Genomic DNA, 17,658 nt, shown 5'->3' on the forward strand with positions numbered 1-17,658 from the left:
CATACCATTATTCATTTGCATCCTAAATTCCAAATCGGTTTTCACACTGTGCAGTCATTTTCATGTTAAGCTTTTAATCTGACTCATTGTTACAGACTTTGCATTTAAAATACTTGAGAGATACAATATTGTATCAATCTATACCTATTCATAGAATGTAAGATGGTTGAGACAATTCCTAGTACATGCTTGATTTCGAAAGTTAGAAAATGTTCCCCTGTATAGCTTTTTGAATCATTGACTGAAATGCTTTGAACGTTATTATCTATCTCTAAATATTTATTGAAATTTGTATGTTTGTGAACAATACATCATTTTCGTACTTGTTTCTGACAAATCATGGCAATTGCTATATTGCTGCAGCCTTCCTATTCAAAACATCCGATAGAATTCGAGAGGTCATGATTAACTATTAAAGAATATCATAAAATAGGATTCAGAAGCACCATACAAATTGTTAAGTCTATCGTGTTGCTGAATCCCATTCTACAATATTCTTTCAGAATTTTTCATGTCCCATCAAACTTTTCCAGCATGACTGGCATCTCCTATCTTTCTCTAATATACAATGCTTGGATCAAACATGTAAGCATGGTTTATGGGCCTGTAATACTAAATGAAATACAGTATACTGCACGCTTTACATTGAGGGCATGAAACTGATATCATTCTTGTTCAATATCTATGAATAACACATTAGCTGTATTATTAGTTAGCTGCAATCAGTTATTGAATTGAAAACTGTAAACCAAAATACTTAATAAAAAAGTCTAATCATATCATTTTCTGTATTTTTCGTACTAACATTTAATTCGGTTGTTATTACAGTGTCATTAGTTTTACTAACATTATCACTTAGGGCGATTTTACCCTTACCTAATGATCATACACTGTCTGCGATTTAGGTGATCCAGGTCCTCCAGGATTGCCAGGAGAACGCGGTTTTGTTGGAATGCCAGGGCCACAAGGTCCCACTGGTCCTCAGGGACTGCAAGGGGAAAGAGGTGACAAGGGTGACCGAGGCCCGGAAGGCATTGGAATGGAAGGTCCGCCTGGCCTTCGAGGATTGCCAGGTGAAACTTGGAAATTAAATTCATTTTTCTGCCTTCAGAATTGCGATACTGTACTTTAACAATTCGTGGATTTGAAACAATAACACGACTTTAGAATTTGTAAGGTCACCTCCCATAACAAAAACTGTGACTATACAATATCTGATCTTCTAACTTTAGGTCCTCCAGGAAATGATGGAGTTGGTTTACCGGGAATACAGGGAGACAGAGGAGAGGCGGGACGACCTGGTAAGCTTGACCGTAATACCTGACCTGCGTGAAATATTTATAGCCGTGTATTTAATTATTTCTCTTGACTTAGGTATTCCTGGTATGCGAGGAGCTCCGGGTGCTCAGGGAGCGCCAGGATTTTGTGAGCTTTGCAAATTTCCAACCGCCAATTACCTACAATACAGTAGTCAGGGTACAAACAAAGGACCTCGTTAACATTGCATAGATATAGTATCTGTATAGATAATGTGCGATGCTGGAAATATTCATCTTAACATTCGAGGTGCAGACACACTCTTGATTATATACATCAAACATAAACTTAGTAGGTGCTATTTTGATATCTCCCTTGTGATTGTCAAAACATACTACTTGAAGAACGTTACTTACCATGATTACGTGAGTCGCATATCCTTATTGACAATTCACTGTGTATGTGTTCACATTTAAGGATAGACACTAAATTATGGCTGTAGGTACTTGTAAGGTTTAGGCATCTATGATATTGTCGAAACAACAAATTTGAGCAGCTAACACTGGGATTCTACGCTACATATTATGAATATATATATATTAATTAGTCAAATAAATTTTACGTAAGTGACGTGAACTTGAAAACTCACTAACGACATTAATCGTGTAACACCAAAAAGTTGTCCTCTCGATCCCCGCATTTATATAAACTATAGTTTACGATAAAATAGACACAACTTAGAGCCACACTGTATTTTGACATTGCATAATATATTTATATACAGAGTGTTGGGTAATTCAATATATCATAGTGTTAAAGAACCGAGAGTGTTGTGGCTTTACTCATGAAAAAGGTGGAATAAAACGTTGAATAATTATATTGTTACAATAGCTGGATTAGCTTAGTTTCATAATATGCAGACAACACGGGTTTAATGGTTGAAAGTAGAACAAGAAAATCAATTATTCGGTTATTATTCCTAATTTGTATCACCATTATAGAAAGTTCTTCATCGCATCAGTCCTAAATGTTTGCCGTAATGACTCACTTATTATAAGACTAATCAATGTTTCGCTTCAACTTCTTCATTGGTTTCATTCGGTAGATATCGGTGTTCATCAATATCTTAGATTCCAAAATATTGAGTGCGGCATCTGCGACATTTGATTCTGCGAGACTATGTACATAAATTGAGATTTGGAGAGGGATATTGTAAATATGGTCTTAGAATCTCGACTGGAGTTCTTTGCCTCAAAATGAGGTGCAGATATCTTTAAATAGAATCTCAAAGCTCTTATGTTTAGCATTTCATAAATATCTACGTCTGATTTTTTTCTCGATTTTGCAAGCAAGATAATGTTAATTATTGCTTTCTGCAATATGTAAATTGTAACACGTCCGACATTTTAAAAATCGGTCAAATCACTGCCATACTAGCATTATAATCTTATATTGTAAATTGCAATCTTGTACGATGAAGATAGTAAGTACATATATTTTTAAAATATCTAAATATTAATATATACACATTAATATATTTGACTAGATTTTGTAATAAGTACTTGATAAGTCTCCGACATACCGCAAACGTTTACTAATATTTTTATAACTTATATAATGATTCTAATATTTACAAGATTTTTCCTTAAAAGCCACGGCAACTTTAAAATTTACCATTTATTATGCTGTGCCTAAAGAAACTGATTTGAAAAAATTTTAGAAGTTTATAGAAATATAATTTATCATGTATGCAACTTATCGCCTATCGATATAACCATATACTTAAACATTAGTAATTTCATAAATATGTGCTCCTAAACGAACTTGTAACAAATAAATATATCCGCTAATTGTGCTGTACAACTAACTATTCTTGCATCAAAAATTGAAAGTGAATCGCTAGCTTTAATTGCTAACAAGATCAATAAAACCGTTACATCAATTATACATATATGAAATATATCAAAATGTACAGTTCGAAGTAGAACAATTCACCAAAAATGAGGATTATTAATATTCATTCTATTACCACAGGATATTTACGTAAAATGCATCTTTCACTACTTTTATGCATGTAAAGAGTGCAGAAAATTATTGATGATTCAAAGATAACACTGACTTTCAAAATTACTGACTGTTTACTATTATAAAACCATACGTGGATACAAATTGAATATTGCATGTTAGAGAAAGTGTCTCAAGTTCTTAAAGCTTGGGAATCAGCCGCTTAAATGTTCAATCCGTTCTGCCATACTTTGTCGAAACATAACCAAATTATTAGAATTTATTATCAAAGAGATGTGTCCTTTGATCAAACTGTAATCCCCAGACGCAATGATAACGTTATCAAATATATTTCTAAAAACAAAATGTCATTGGTAAAGTAGATTTATAAGGAGAGATCTATGTAGCAGTCAAGAAAAGAGTTCAAAAATAAAAAGATTCACTGTAAATCCAGTATATGAACTTTACTTCACCAATGTTGTGTATAATACTTAACATTGTTGTGACAATATTATCACTGTTAATATCGGATAAATAATTAAGATGTTTTAAACACATAGTAATAGATCATGTTTACCGTTCGTACTTATCGACTGTAAAGATGAAAATAATCCCACATACAGAGAAGCATGAAAAAGTTATTAATTCCTCTATTTTCTCAGTAAAAGACAGTATCAACTAAATGATGTGTTGCTTCTTATTATTTTATCATTACTTGATTAAATTGTTATGAATTTAAAATGGCTGTTTCCTTCTGCATTACAGTGAGTTTGAAATTGGCGCCCGAAAGACAGCCATGGGCAATGTATAGGGGAGTTTTTGCTTGCGCTCCCGCCCGAGAGAGGAGCTGAACGTCGTATCTGCTAGTGTACACGCAAATATGCATTAGCGCCTTATGGCAGCGTTCCTCCTATCCTATCCTCCTCGGACCGAACTACAGAAGTTAATTTTCAGTAGGCAGTAATGGCCGTAAGGATTCAGGTGTGCGTTGTGTTCGTGCTGTGTGAGATACTTGTTTACCGTCAATATTCAATGTAAAACACCGTCCTCACGTCAAAAAACAGGTAAGAACAGTAGGGTATTTATCCATACTGAAAAACATCAAGTACCGTGTTTTGCTGCGAAATATAACTCTCGGAACTCCTAGTTGACAGTTCTCAGCTCTCCAGGTAGTCAATAACGTACACATTTGTGAATTGCCGTCTTGCTAGCAGCGCGAACTGCAATACGCGACCTCGAACGAGTGGCATAATTGTTGAGATAATTTTCTGAAGCTTTTACGCCGCGCTCATTGATCAGGCGATTATCTTTGCGCCAGTTTAAGCATGAGCAATAAAATTATCAAGCCGCGTACCGGTAAAGCAGGTTAGGTGAACGTGTACCACGGTATATTGTGACGTCACAGTCGACGGCCAATCAGAATTCAGCCCTTCGTAGGTCCATGCACTTTGTTGGGTGATTTAAAAAATCTACATACACATATAATATCGCCAGGCAATACGCTTATAAACTTATTCCTAAGTATAGAAACTTGTACAGTGTCGCGACCTGTCCGATTAATTTTATGTTTACAGTCTGTTTTCTTTATCCGTGACAGATTCAAAGTCAGTTGATTGCGATCATGCTTACTTGATTATATCCTCAAACTGTTTAATGTTCGAATCTAACAGTAGCGATTTATTAATATTTCTTAAGAGTGGTGTGTTGAAGGCTAAGAAAATCTGAAGATTTTACAATGTAAGCGTTCAATATTGCCTTCCTTTGGTGCTCACTATTAAGTTCTTAAAGATCGTACATCTTTCTTACGTACGGTTTGAGCCAAATCCTCGTATTGGTTATTGGCAACGGTCGAAAAGAATGAATCAGTATTTTCAACTTTGTTTCCAGGGAAGTTATTATGATCACCCCGATCACAGATGACGCTGAAATTAGCCACAGGTTTCCACTGCTGAGAGCTTCTGATCATGATTTTCTAAGTAGGGGTGCACCAAATTACAGCAAAAAAAGTTGCATTCGCAATCAAACGTGAACACAAATTCGTAGCGTTGCGCGCTAGAGGGCTGATTGTGAAACCTGCGGCTAACTTCAGAGTCTAGTCGTCACTTTTAGATGGACGCTGGGCGTGTGTGCATGTGATCGATTTTTTGTAAGACGATATCTCGCGAACGATTAAACGAATTTTTATGGCCTTGGTCACATTGATAAGATTCTTTCTAACCCCGAATTGACTGGATTTTGGGAAAATTTATCCGATCCATCTCTGAAATCTTATCGAAAATAACTATAGAATAACGGGATGTTCTAGGACTGGTTCTTTCAAGGCAGTCGCGTTTTTCCTGCTTTCTTTTACTTTCAATTAAGAAACTTGAATTGAACTTAAGTTTGATCTGTAGCGAGATTTGTATGATGTTTTTGTCATCACGGTTTCATTCGTCTTTTATTTTATTCACTAACCCATTAAAAAAGTTTTCTGATTCCCCGCCAGATTTACAGTTGCTACTTAAATTCGTACTTTTTTGAACGTATATTATACAACGGCGGGTAATTGACGTCCAGTTTCCAAGTTTTAATATTGGATGTGCACATAACTGCAAAAGTATTAAACCTCATTATCAAACGTTTTTCCAACTGGACCAATTTCTACGATAATGGACTGGGAAAATGAATAACTTTTCGAAATTGTGTATATTTTGAAATTTATTTATACGTACAATCTTGCCAATGTGTATTTACTCTCGGTTAGAGTCTTTTAATTTGAAACTATTATTGTTATGACTCTATAAACTCCAGAAGTTACTATTAATGGCATAAAACGATGCTAATAGAAATAGGAACCTGAGTAATCCAATATAGTACAGGGTAAACTTTACAAAAAGTTTATAAGTGTAACCAGGAAATGACCGATTGAAACGATCATTTATTAGTTCACGGTCCTTTTCTAATCCTATAATATCGATTTAACAATTTAGAAATGGCATTTAAACTTCTTAGAAATATCACAAATTCCCAATTCAAGTCAATTTTTGTCATGCGACTATATCCTATTAGCTCTCATATCTGCACTATATACTATCATTACGTGTAACAAACTGAAGGTAGCTTGAATGATTTAGCAAAGTCTTTGAAACTCTACTAATAGTGAGGTAGCGTGAAATTTTATCAATATCCCCCTTCCACTATTTACTATGCAGTTAGGTATATTTGTGAAATAGTATTTATTCAGGATTCTTTTCCTTTATGTTCAATGTAAACTTGAATGATGATTTTATTAGGTACTGTATACTTTACGTTCTATTTACGTGGACAATGCGGAAAACTCGCGTATAACTATCAGCAAGAACGAGAAGCTATCGTTGAAACTTGGGCTGTCTGAAACTTCTTCAGATAAACGAGATTCGGAAAATATTATTGTATACTTTTCATGTATAGTATTCACCACACATCCAAAGGTTAAAATATTAGATACACACCTATGTTATTTTTTGTATGATCCAGTCCATTCGATAAGAATTTTTTTGTTGTTTTGCTCATTAATGATATTCTACACATGCAAGACAAACTACGTCACTAAAGTAACGAAAATAACATTTTTTTGAAGTGTAAATCATACGACTTAAAGTCTTCTTATTGTTAGCTTTTTTAAAATATTAAATATAGCGTCGCACGGTCGACAATTTGTTCATTTTGATTAATTACTGTACCTACCGATAATTATCTTCAGATCATGAACAAACTTGCTTTTCAAGTTTACTGAATGATCATAAAACGTTGATAAAATTACGTTAGTAGCTTTTCACTATTATAGGTATACCTATAATAGAGTAGTCTAATTTTGTCATCACATTTTTAAAAAAAGTTTTACCGTGTAAAATTCTCCGGTGATTTAATATTTGGAAATTATTGCCGAACACGCACAGAAGTGGATTCTTTTATGGGAATATATCACATGTACTAATAATCATCTACAACGTATAATGTTAGGAAAATTAAAAAATTCTAACACTTATTTTTCATTCCAAACACACTTTTTCTCTAAATAATAATTCGTCTCTTTTATTCGAATTTGATTTGATTGAATTTAATTCAAATGGAACGTAGAGCGCACTTTATTATAACAGATACGTAAATTGTCTGTCGGATTCGTATAATGCATGTCGTATAAGAATAATTCATATAATGTTTCGTTACATCGACGTTACTAATTCCACTCTCGTCAAAATTGGACAAGACGGTGAAAAAATTAAATAAACAAAAAGTAATAACATCAATGTTTAAAACGTTAAACCGAAGTTCGTTGTATTTAATTTCAGTAAAGAAATCCCTTCTTAATACAAAACGGATCGTTTAAACCGCAAATTCAAATGAAAAAATTGTAGTATTAATTATATTAAAAAGATTCCATCATTTTTCCTTTTTTCACAATTTCAAACTCGTATTATTCGTGCACAATTTCAGTGAATCAGAGCTCATTGTGCCAATAAGGACGAGTGAAGATGCGTTGAATAGTGATATCCGAATCAGTCCATACTGATATTATTGATTCAAACTACGATGTAATTAAACGAAATTGTGATTTGCTAGAATTTATTTATACAACATGCCGCCTAATAAAAGACGCCAATGGTACATAATATAACTGTATACCTTTGATGTCATCCTTGCCACGATCATTAACGATCTCTGTCTATAGATTTTCAACTAGGTAACAGAGACTCCATAACTTAATTTGGACAAAATCCTAATTGAAATACGACTGACAAATTGAACAAATATTGTAACAAATCATGATTAGCTTCGGAAGAAATCAATCATTTCACTCGAAATTCAAAAATTTGTTACCATCTCGTATCGGAAAGTAACGAAAAATATACGAATTTTAAGTCAAGGTTTTTACTGACCCTCTTTGCGACACCTATTTTTTATTAACGAGTAAAACGTGATGTACATTCAAAACATGAATATAATGAAAAATGCACATCCACGATAGGGGAGGGTTGAACAGGGTAGATTGAAAAACTGACCACTCTAAAATTTTCTGTGATGCTACTTTTATGGGAGAAAATGAGAAAGAAGGGAGTGACGACTTTCCAAAATTAGATGAAACAAGATAGAATCCTCACGTGTTGAATATACAACCGGTTATCTAACTAGTTAGTCACGTAAAGCGACTAAATTGAATGTCGTTTCAACGACAGATCGGAAAGTATTTATAGCATCGCGTGACAATTGAAAGCTATAAGATAGAATGGCTAAAACATTTATGGCTTGCTGTATAGTTACATATTAATCGTCGTTACAGTATTGCAATACAAACCCATGAGAACTATTGTCTTTCTTTTTGTTTATCATTAATTAAAGAGATACGTATACATAAAATTCATAAGATGTGAACACAGCATTTCGGGGAGAAAACAAATTGAACACCGTTTCGATGAATTATCGATAAATGAATGAAGTAATCAATCAATAACCGTTTTATTTGTAATAACTTATTCTGCCGGATTAATTACAATTACCCTTGTGTAGGATTGAAATTATGCGTCCCTTCTGAATTTCAGTGGAGAAAGCGTTTTTGTTTTGAATAAAATAATATAGAGCAAAATCTTCAACAATTTGACCCTGCGATTTGAAATTTGTTGATAAATGAGGTCTTTCCATAGAAATCCGTCGTTTCCATCCTTTTGTTTTGTGTCTCTACAGAGCGGTTCCGAGTAAGCACCGTAGTATATTGAGTTGCCTACCACCGAGGGAAACAAATATCGGTAATACAGACCTACCGACTTATCGAGACGTAGCGTGTTTGAAGTCCTCGCGAGTGAACTGGAAGGAAGTACTCGTGTTGCACAGTTGTGTGTGGATTTTGCCAAGCAGTTGCTTTGTTGTTTATAACCTATGCTGAAGGGTTCAGTGATCGCATTCCGAAGTCACGTTAAAGTGATTATGACTCGATAGGTCTGTTTTACCGATATTTGTTCCCTTCGGTGGTAGGCAACACAACATACTGCGGCGTTTACTAGGAAACATCCTGTGTATTCAGGGGTGACGGTTTTGACCCAACTCAACTCGATTAACTTCAAATTGCACTTGAGCAGTCTTTATTTAGTAAGTCTTTCTTTGGACACTATTTTCGGCTGGACCTTATTAACGGGACGCACAGTTTGATCCAAAGGTTACGAAAGTAGAGACAACCGTTTGACAAACCTCCAGCAATGTTATAATAATATCAAATAAATAATCTGCAAATAATTATCTCTAGAATGGACGAGAATAGTTTTTTTGGAAGTACGGTACAACTCATGTTTGTCAAAAATTACATTTGCGCGTAACAACTACTTGATAATATAATACTTCTCGAATATTTTTCCGACAATTTGTGGACATCTGATCACCATACAAAAGGAGCTCAAAAAAACCTCGGAAGAATCGGATCAGCAACACCATTTAATCATTTTGAATGTTATAACTACAAAACCTACTATCAAATTGCTGACATTCTCAACTTGTACTTTTCGAATTTGTTCAGATTCATTTCTATCACATAAGAGAGATGTCGTTTCATTCATGATCGCCATCATTGGTACAAGTAACACAAACTATTCAAGGGTTTTCCTTTTTATCATTTCTTCTCTTACGATTTAGACGGTGCACGGCCCGTTTAATCTTGAACGTTGATATATGAATAAACAACATGAACTTTCTCGTCTCGCGTAATAATTAATGTATACAAATCAACAGATCGTTTCGATATAGAAGCTAGATTATATCAGCGTAGGTAATGATTGCGACATGCGTGCATGCGTGCAACCGTTACAACCGTCCATATTAAGATCGCCTAAAGTCGATTCCATCAATAACGTCTCGCCATGTTTGGTCGGAGATTAAACCGATCTTAATACCCTGCTTCTGCCGCATTTTCTATCCGGTGTCTAAGCCTGTCTTTGGCGGTCCGTTCCCTTCGTTCCTTACGTTTAGCCGGCGCACATCTCGGCCACCCTGCCGCCTTTTTCCCACCCCTGCAACCCCGTTGTCCGTAGGAACTTCGCCCCCACCTGTCCCACTTATCGTATTGATTCAACCTCGCTATATCTGCATGCATTCTCTCGCGAGCTTCAACTTCCCGTTTTGCAGTTGGTTCCTTCCTTCCTGCTGCTGCACACTCTGCGTACCTACCACCTCCTGCAATAGCCGATTTACGTATTTCCTTCCTCGATCACCAAGTTATGCAGCGGTTATATGTCCGGAGCTGATAATTTTCGGATGAAACAAAAGTAGTCTGTCAGTGGAGGACGGCTCTTTTTCTTTTCATTCTTATCTATCTTATTTTGCAGTAGTAGTTTCATTACGTTAAACGCGCGATGTAGTCGCGAGAAAAATTTTACTGTCTGACTCAATTTTAACGAGTGTAATAACACTGTGAGAATTACAGTTACTTTATAGTTCTAGAAAAATTGGTATAATAACGGTTTCAATTTCGTTGCAAATCTTTGTCTACCCAATACAAGAAAATGAGTGGTACAAATAACTATTTAGTGTCATAATATTCGTCAATACTAAATTTTCTGCAGTTATTGCGAGATTATATCGGTTTTTTTTTAACTTACTGGATTATTTTTTAAGTTGAATAAAACCTCAACATTAATTTCTTGTTGCACCAAGATCAAATTATCGTAATAGTTACAAGAAAGAAATAGTTCATGTACAAGACTCAATTTTATTTGACGTCCAGAACTACATCTTTCGGTTATGGCAAAGAGTGGAAAAGTTGAAGGCTGTATAGTAACCACAATTAAAAATTTATTTTAGAATCTAACTTTGTATTTTGTAACCGTCCTAATCTCGATTTAAAATAGTTGCAAAAAATATTATAATTGTCTTTAGCACATCTTTCAGACAATTAAAATGCCTGAAATTGTCCGCTTTCGTGAAACAAGTGATTTACCAAAAAGTAAAACGATTGTGAGTGCTATCGCGTTAATCGTTTGCTACAGAATTAATTTTCGACTTGTTTTTTTAGTCAGGATATAAAAATATAGTTCAGTTTATTATATACCTATACTAGACACGGGTTAATTTCTCGAGAAAATATGAAGAAAAAATTTGATGGTATCACACACCGTAATTTGTATGTTATAGTTTTTTTTTTTTTCTTGTAAAAATAAGTTTAACCGTAAAAATATTGCTGACTTATAAAAATATGAGGTAAAAACATCTCAGCCTTAACTAAATAATTTCAAGAACCTTCAATTGCAGTTCAAGTCTATTCCAGTTATCAAAAATTTAATGAAAACATGCAAAATTGACAAAAATATAATTCGAAATGTAAAAAACTTGGAAGAATAATATTTTATACGATTTGATACAACGTATCGCAATCTCTTCGTTTTTCAAACAAGCTTAAAGTATTTGTATACAAAAACAGGATATCGGTCTTGCTTTTCCAGAATCAACCTCTCCTCGAATATTCCACCCCTGACGGCGAAAAACTAAACTGTTGACGCGATGTTAAAATTTCGAATTTTTGATTGTTTAGTTTTGCGACGTCAGGATTGGAATTTCCGACCGACTTCTATTGCCAGCGACTAATTCACGCGTCGATGTATCAACAAATTTACGTACGTTCAAAATTTTTCCGTAACGTTCGGCTTGGTGGGCGGGGGGGGGTCAAGAAAGATGAAACTGATGTCAATCGACTGCAGTTACATAATTAGCGAATAAATCTCGCGTTGGTATTTTTCTATTACAGCTTTATTTGCACTATTTTTACGATGTGGCGATGCTAGCTTAATTGTAAGCTGGGTCTTCCGTGTTGTTATTAAAAACTGGCATGGCGAGAAAAAAAATTTCCCCAATTAAAATGCGTTTAATTAGCGACTATTCTCCAATTTGTATTTACTTGTCATGCTACATTGGCATAGCCAGCTTAACGGAGGTGTATAATGGGAAACTGTGCGTATCTAAAGCAACTATGAGTTTTGTGTAGAAAGATCAATGCGCATATTACACGCATGTACGCAAAGCGATATTATTTTTACGGAAGATGTTGACCGTTTCATTAATATTAATTAGCACTTTGTCCAGTCGGTAACGCAGTCAGTAGATTGCCGAAAGGCATTACATTGTTCAAGTCAAGAGAAATGGTTACAGGCGCTGATGTGATAGTATTTCAACTCTTTCCATTGCCACACACCTTCATCTACTAGATATTCCATTAGAATTCATCAATATATCATATTGAGTGTTCAATTTTTTATGAAGACTTCTGGTAGGCATTTATCATTCCATTAACAGAACCTTCTACGTCCAGGATCCCTGTATGATATTATAATCACAGCCACCATACGTACTGTAATTAATTAATACATTTACACTGCACCGACGAGTAAAATTTTATACCCGATTATAATCATGTGGGTAATAATAATAATAATCCTATATTATACTGTAATGTTGTACTTTTCGATTGTGAAAATAGCGTTCTTCAAATTTAATAGCACAGTCGTTACAATGTTCATTTTCTCTCCATCAGGTCTTGAAATCTTGAAATCTTGACACATATGGTTATACCTTTTAACGAACTTATTATCACATCAACAATAAATTGTAATTGAAACTTCAGGTTCCATTAGATTCAAAAGTTAACGCAGAGTTTACTCGTGAATGTATAGGAAAGTCAATTTTACTTCGGCCAATATGTGAAACTTATACCAGTGACGAACTAAGAAAAATTTCATTTGCTGCAGTTACTCGAAAATCTTGATCGAATTGTTATTCTAACTATAACGCACCTATTTTTAGTGTGATTATAGTTGTCAAGATTACATTTTCTTGTTATCGCAACGTAAATTCTGTTCATTTAGTTGGTCACATTTTTTTCAAATAACACCTGTAACATCAATTTATTGTTCCACCAGCATCAAATGATCGCAATTTTTTCTCGTTTCGCAGGTGGAAACTTATCAAGCCTTTACCGTATGTGTTTTGAGTGTTGAAACGTGTGGCGTTCATTGTCAACATAAGAATTAACTGCACTCTCAGCAGTCTTGTAATAACTGCAAATACGGGTCGGCAGTTATCGCTAATTAATAAATATGTAGTTAATTCTGCATTTTTGTCTCTTTATCCCGTTATTGCAGTTTTATGAATATTGTATTTTATGCGCATGGTTGTCTGACTTGGCTTGCTTTTCTTTGACTCACTTTTCAATTTTCCTTCATACGCCTTTTTTTCTGATCACATCGCCTGAGGTATTCAGGTCTGTTATACGGATATTATATACATATTACGCACGCGTTTGACTCTGCAAATCGTGCCTAACAGTTTTCTTCTCTCCAGAGTAACGACATCGTTTTAAACTTTGGGAAGTGTTAAGCTTTAGGTTATTAATACGACTCGTGGACGTATCTTCACTATTTATTGTGGACCAAGAAAGGTTTTGTTTGTGCAACGTTTTTCTTTCAAAGCATGGGTAAGAGGTGATGAAAAAGAAATTCTACGTCGATCTCTTCTTGATAATCGATTTTACAATATGATTGACCAAATTATCGACTTAACCTATAGGCCCTGTAATAGATGGTGGCTGGCGCCAAATTCAAGTCTATACATGAAAATAATGAATCAATCTAATAGGACATGACAATGTTTGAAACTGTGCTTGTGGGTTGGGTCAAGAAATTTCTAACAGTTGGCGAAAATACTGAACATACAACAGTTTCTCACTCACTCTAAGGTTGTGGCACACTAATATCCAAATCAAATATTTTCCGTATTTTTACATTAATTTTCGATCCTTTTTGGCTCAACATCCAAGCATAATTGCAAATACTATCATTTCCTAAAGTTTGAAACAATTTCATCACTCTACGGAGAAAAGAAAATTGATGGGGTGTTCGACAACAGGGGTGTTCATTCATCCTGTTCATTATCATCGGCACAAATAATAATAAAGTAAATAACAAATAACAATGCTGGGAGTTCCGAAACGGTTTTTTCCCTATTCGTAACTTTTGAGGCCGATGAACTGGCCGATTCAACCTTGTAAAAGATCAACCTTACCGCTCTCCGCGCGCAATCGCCTTGATTTTCTTTTACTACATGTTATCAGACCTCTTGAATGTGCAATGCAACTAAACCGATGCAAGGTACTACGTTATAAAATGCGTGTATAGGGAATTCCCCATGCCTGATCATTCAGCTTAATTTTTTCGAAAATAAAAAAGGAAAATCCTAGTGTGTAAAATCGATCACTTCTGCTGTGCGCATGCGCCAGCGTCGTTTTACCGCACTTTTCTGAAATGGGGCACCCTACGCCCGTTTCCACAGGTTTTCGAAATGAAATTTTCCAAGGAGGTGTTGGAAAAAATATTTTAATTGACGATGAGATTCTCAATTTTACACCCTAGTGCCTTCTTGGCCCGTGCACAGTTTCGGATAACTTTTTTACGCACCGCTAGTTACGTCATTGGGCAAGTTCAACTTGAAGTTTGTACTCCTAGGTTAGGTTGTACGAAGCCGGGTCCGTGCTTTCGAAACTCTTAATCGCTCTTGATCTACTTCTTTTAAATTATCATATTACGTAACGTTTGCTTCTCAATTCGAACTTTCCTTCACAGGTGTTGGAAAAAATCGTACGTGTCACTCGTGTGGATGTGGGCGATATTCGACTTGTGTATTTACAGCGATAGCCTTTATGGCTCACCCTGCAACCTTAACACTCGTCAGAAATCGCCCGCTTTCCGCACTCGTAACACAATATCACAACTATTTCATGCAAGCGTGACTTTAACGCAATTTTTAAGCGAGTTTTAAGCCTGTTATTGTTCATCTCATTCGAGCGTATTGTGTAAATTTACATATTTGTGTATTCATCCGATAATTTACTTTTGTATAGGTATTTATCGGTATGTGGCTATACCGCAATGGGATTTTATTCGAAAGGGGTCCGAGTTGTCCCGTTAGATTAGATTTATGAAAACCAGGAGAGTTGGGCAGAAGTTTATACAGTTCGATTTATGATAGTAAAAATTCCGACCACGTTTCGGTCCCGATATTATAGAAAATTGCCAGTGAAATATCGCCCACGTCTATGTCTTATATCTCCTTATGCAATTGCTATCTATAACCTTTTAGATATACGTATACTATTTCGTATATTCACTTATGCTACACAGAACAGGGCGTTCTTATAATTTAAGCTTGGACGGTTTTATTGCAAAGTTTCGTGTTTGTATTCGCAATAAAAAAAATTAATCAGTCGAGACGAAGTTGAAATTCGTAATATTTATCTGACGATACAGTTTCGAGAAAAATTGTTTGACATTTTAAAAGTTATAATAGAGCAATAATATCATGATATTTTGCAAACTGAACCCTATCAATGTTATAATTCTAAAGTTATAATTTTCATAGCTCATTTCTATGCAGGAGAAATATACAGACAGTAAGAAAATGAAATTTTCAATAATGTTGCGTTACTTTGACGTTACTAACTTCAACTGCGTTAATTAAGTCAAGAAATGTATAGTAAGTAACCACAACTAAAGATACTATTGGTTCATTTTTAATAATGTCTGTATTTTTCATGTTTATTACGTACATGACAAACTGAACTGGCAAGTCGGCTGCCGGATTTCGAACATGATACGAAATCGGTGTAAAATATAAATTATACAACTTTGCTAGCACAATCTTGGTGTTTGATTAATGAAGTTGAATCGATTGGACGATCTTATCTCAATCGGCGGCGTGAATAATCTTAATCTTTTGATGTTTACAGTTAAACCGCGCTCACAAAGTTTACATCATACGTCAGTAACGAACAGATTTCGTGTATCTGCGACAAACGTATTTCGCACAAGCTCTTTGTTCGCATCACCTTGTCTGATCTGCAATTTTGTTATTTTCTTTTCTGCTATTTACGTTTTTATCGTTTTATTCAATCACTCATCGTCATATTTACGACCTTATAAGTTTACATTATTATTATTGCTATTATTATACCCGAATGTGTAATCACTCCGGTACCTTATATGGGCTGGGATATTTGTCGAGGGGAAAATTTTACGGTCAATTGCAGAAGTCATGATGTTTCGCCAAAATTTTGGATTTTACCAAGCGTTTCAAAAAATTTGAACATTGGACCAAGTTCAAATTCTCTTTTCCTTACGAAAGGAAATGATGAAGAACATTTTCGCATCTGAAGCATATTGTAAAATCTACCCAAATTTTTATTTACTTAATTTCAACAATTGCTTACATTTTTAAGTCAACGGTACAACCAATCTTGACTACACGCGAAGACTGTGTAAGAAATTATTATAAAATCTAACGTATTACACCGAGATAAATTTCTAGTTACGGTTACTCTACAGTACCTAAACCACGTTTACTCTTTACCCTAGCCGAAAAATCTATAAGTTATACTTCTGAGTACAAAATGAAAACTAATAGTGCAGCTGTAATCATATAATTGCGATGATTTGATATTTGTAGAACAATAAATCGACATTTACAAAAATTACGAATGTTTGATCGCATAAAAATTCTTTACAATACGCATATAATAATAATAGTAATTAATGTAATTATTATTATTACACTTTTGAGTAACGCACATATTCTTTATATGTGCCTTTCACGGACGGGTATAATGCACAGCTTCCACTATAAACCCCATGTTATAATTTTCTCAACTCGGTGCGGGTGTAGGTTATACTTACCTATGTGTATGTAGGTATCTATATGTATATGTACCTATGTACATATGTACCTCGGTGACCCGCCTACGCAAGAGAATGCCAGCCAGCAGCGGCATCTCCGTCCTGGATTCTCCAGAGGAAGACTTCTAGGTGGTCCATCCCAGCATCGGTCGCCTATTCGAATGCTTACCTAAAGTTCCGTACAATGTGAGCCCAGAGCTCTGTTATACAGCGATGGGCTCGAACAATCGTCGCAATGTTTTATAAATCGTCCGAGGCGCATAAAAAAAGTTTGTTAGTCTCAAGGTTATCGATACGTTTTATCGATTAGTTTATTGAACGTTTGAAGGCGTTAATTATAGTTTCGATACTCACCTCGCAGATAACTCGAAACTTTTTTGACTCTCAAGATTATTGCATTACGTGAATTTTCAAAATTCTGAATTGATCCCATTAGAAGAAATCGGCATGTTTTCATTGCCCGTCATAAATAAATCAGCTGCAGTAACTGAATTACGTATATTCGTAAAGAATATAACATCAACAATCGATACCAACACTTATTTTTCTTTTTTTTTTTTCCATCGAGAATTGCAATCTGCCGTTAGTAAATATATGTTTCTCAAATATATGTCATCTCATTAAAAGTACTGTAATTTTTTGATTATGATTTTGAAAGGTCATATTATTGGTCTGAAATACC

The 17,658-nt window shown here is 34.8% G+C and overlaps 2 protein-coding genes across 11 annotated transcripts in view; both read left to right on the top strand.

The window, feature by feature from the left end:
• The window catches only part of LOC124177516 (collagen alpha-3(IX) chain-like), a 95,106-nt gene extending 93,219 nt beyond the window's left edge, over positions 1-1,887 (top strand). For all 8 annotated transcript variants that reach the window (XM_046559941.1, XM_046559943.1, XM_046559939.1 and 5 more), the window contains 3 exons: positions 906-1,073; positions 1,233-1,301; positions 1,375-1,887. In XM_046559941.1, the coding sequence (XP_046415897.1) occupies positions 906-1,073; positions 1,233-1,301; positions 1,375-1,499 (362 nt within the window). In that variant the 3' untranslated portion in view covers positions 1,500-1,887. The remainder of the gene's footprint in view (positions 1-905; positions 1,074-1,232; positions 1,302-1,374) is intronic.
• A 2,271-nt stretch (positions 1,888-4,158) lies between these two features.
• The window catches only part of LOC124178588 (dystrobrevin beta), a 37,655-nt gene continuing 24,155 nt past the window's right edge, over positions 4,159-17,658 (top strand). For all 3 annotated transcript variants that reach the window (XM_046562035.1, XM_046562037.1, XM_046562036.1), the window contains exon 1: positions 4,159-4,325. The gene's annotated coding sequence lies outside the window, so the exon portion shown is untranslated. The remainder of the gene's footprint in view (positions 4,326-17,658) is intronic.

Source organism: Neodiprion fabricii, chromosome 3 (genome assembly GCF_021155785.1).
Source record: "Neodiprion fabricii isolate iyNeoFabr1 chromosome 3, iyNeoFabr1.1, whole genome shotgun sequence".
Taxonomy (NCBI): Eukaryota; Metazoa; Arthropoda; class Insecta; order Hymenoptera; family Diprionidae; genus Neodiprion; species Neodiprion fabricii.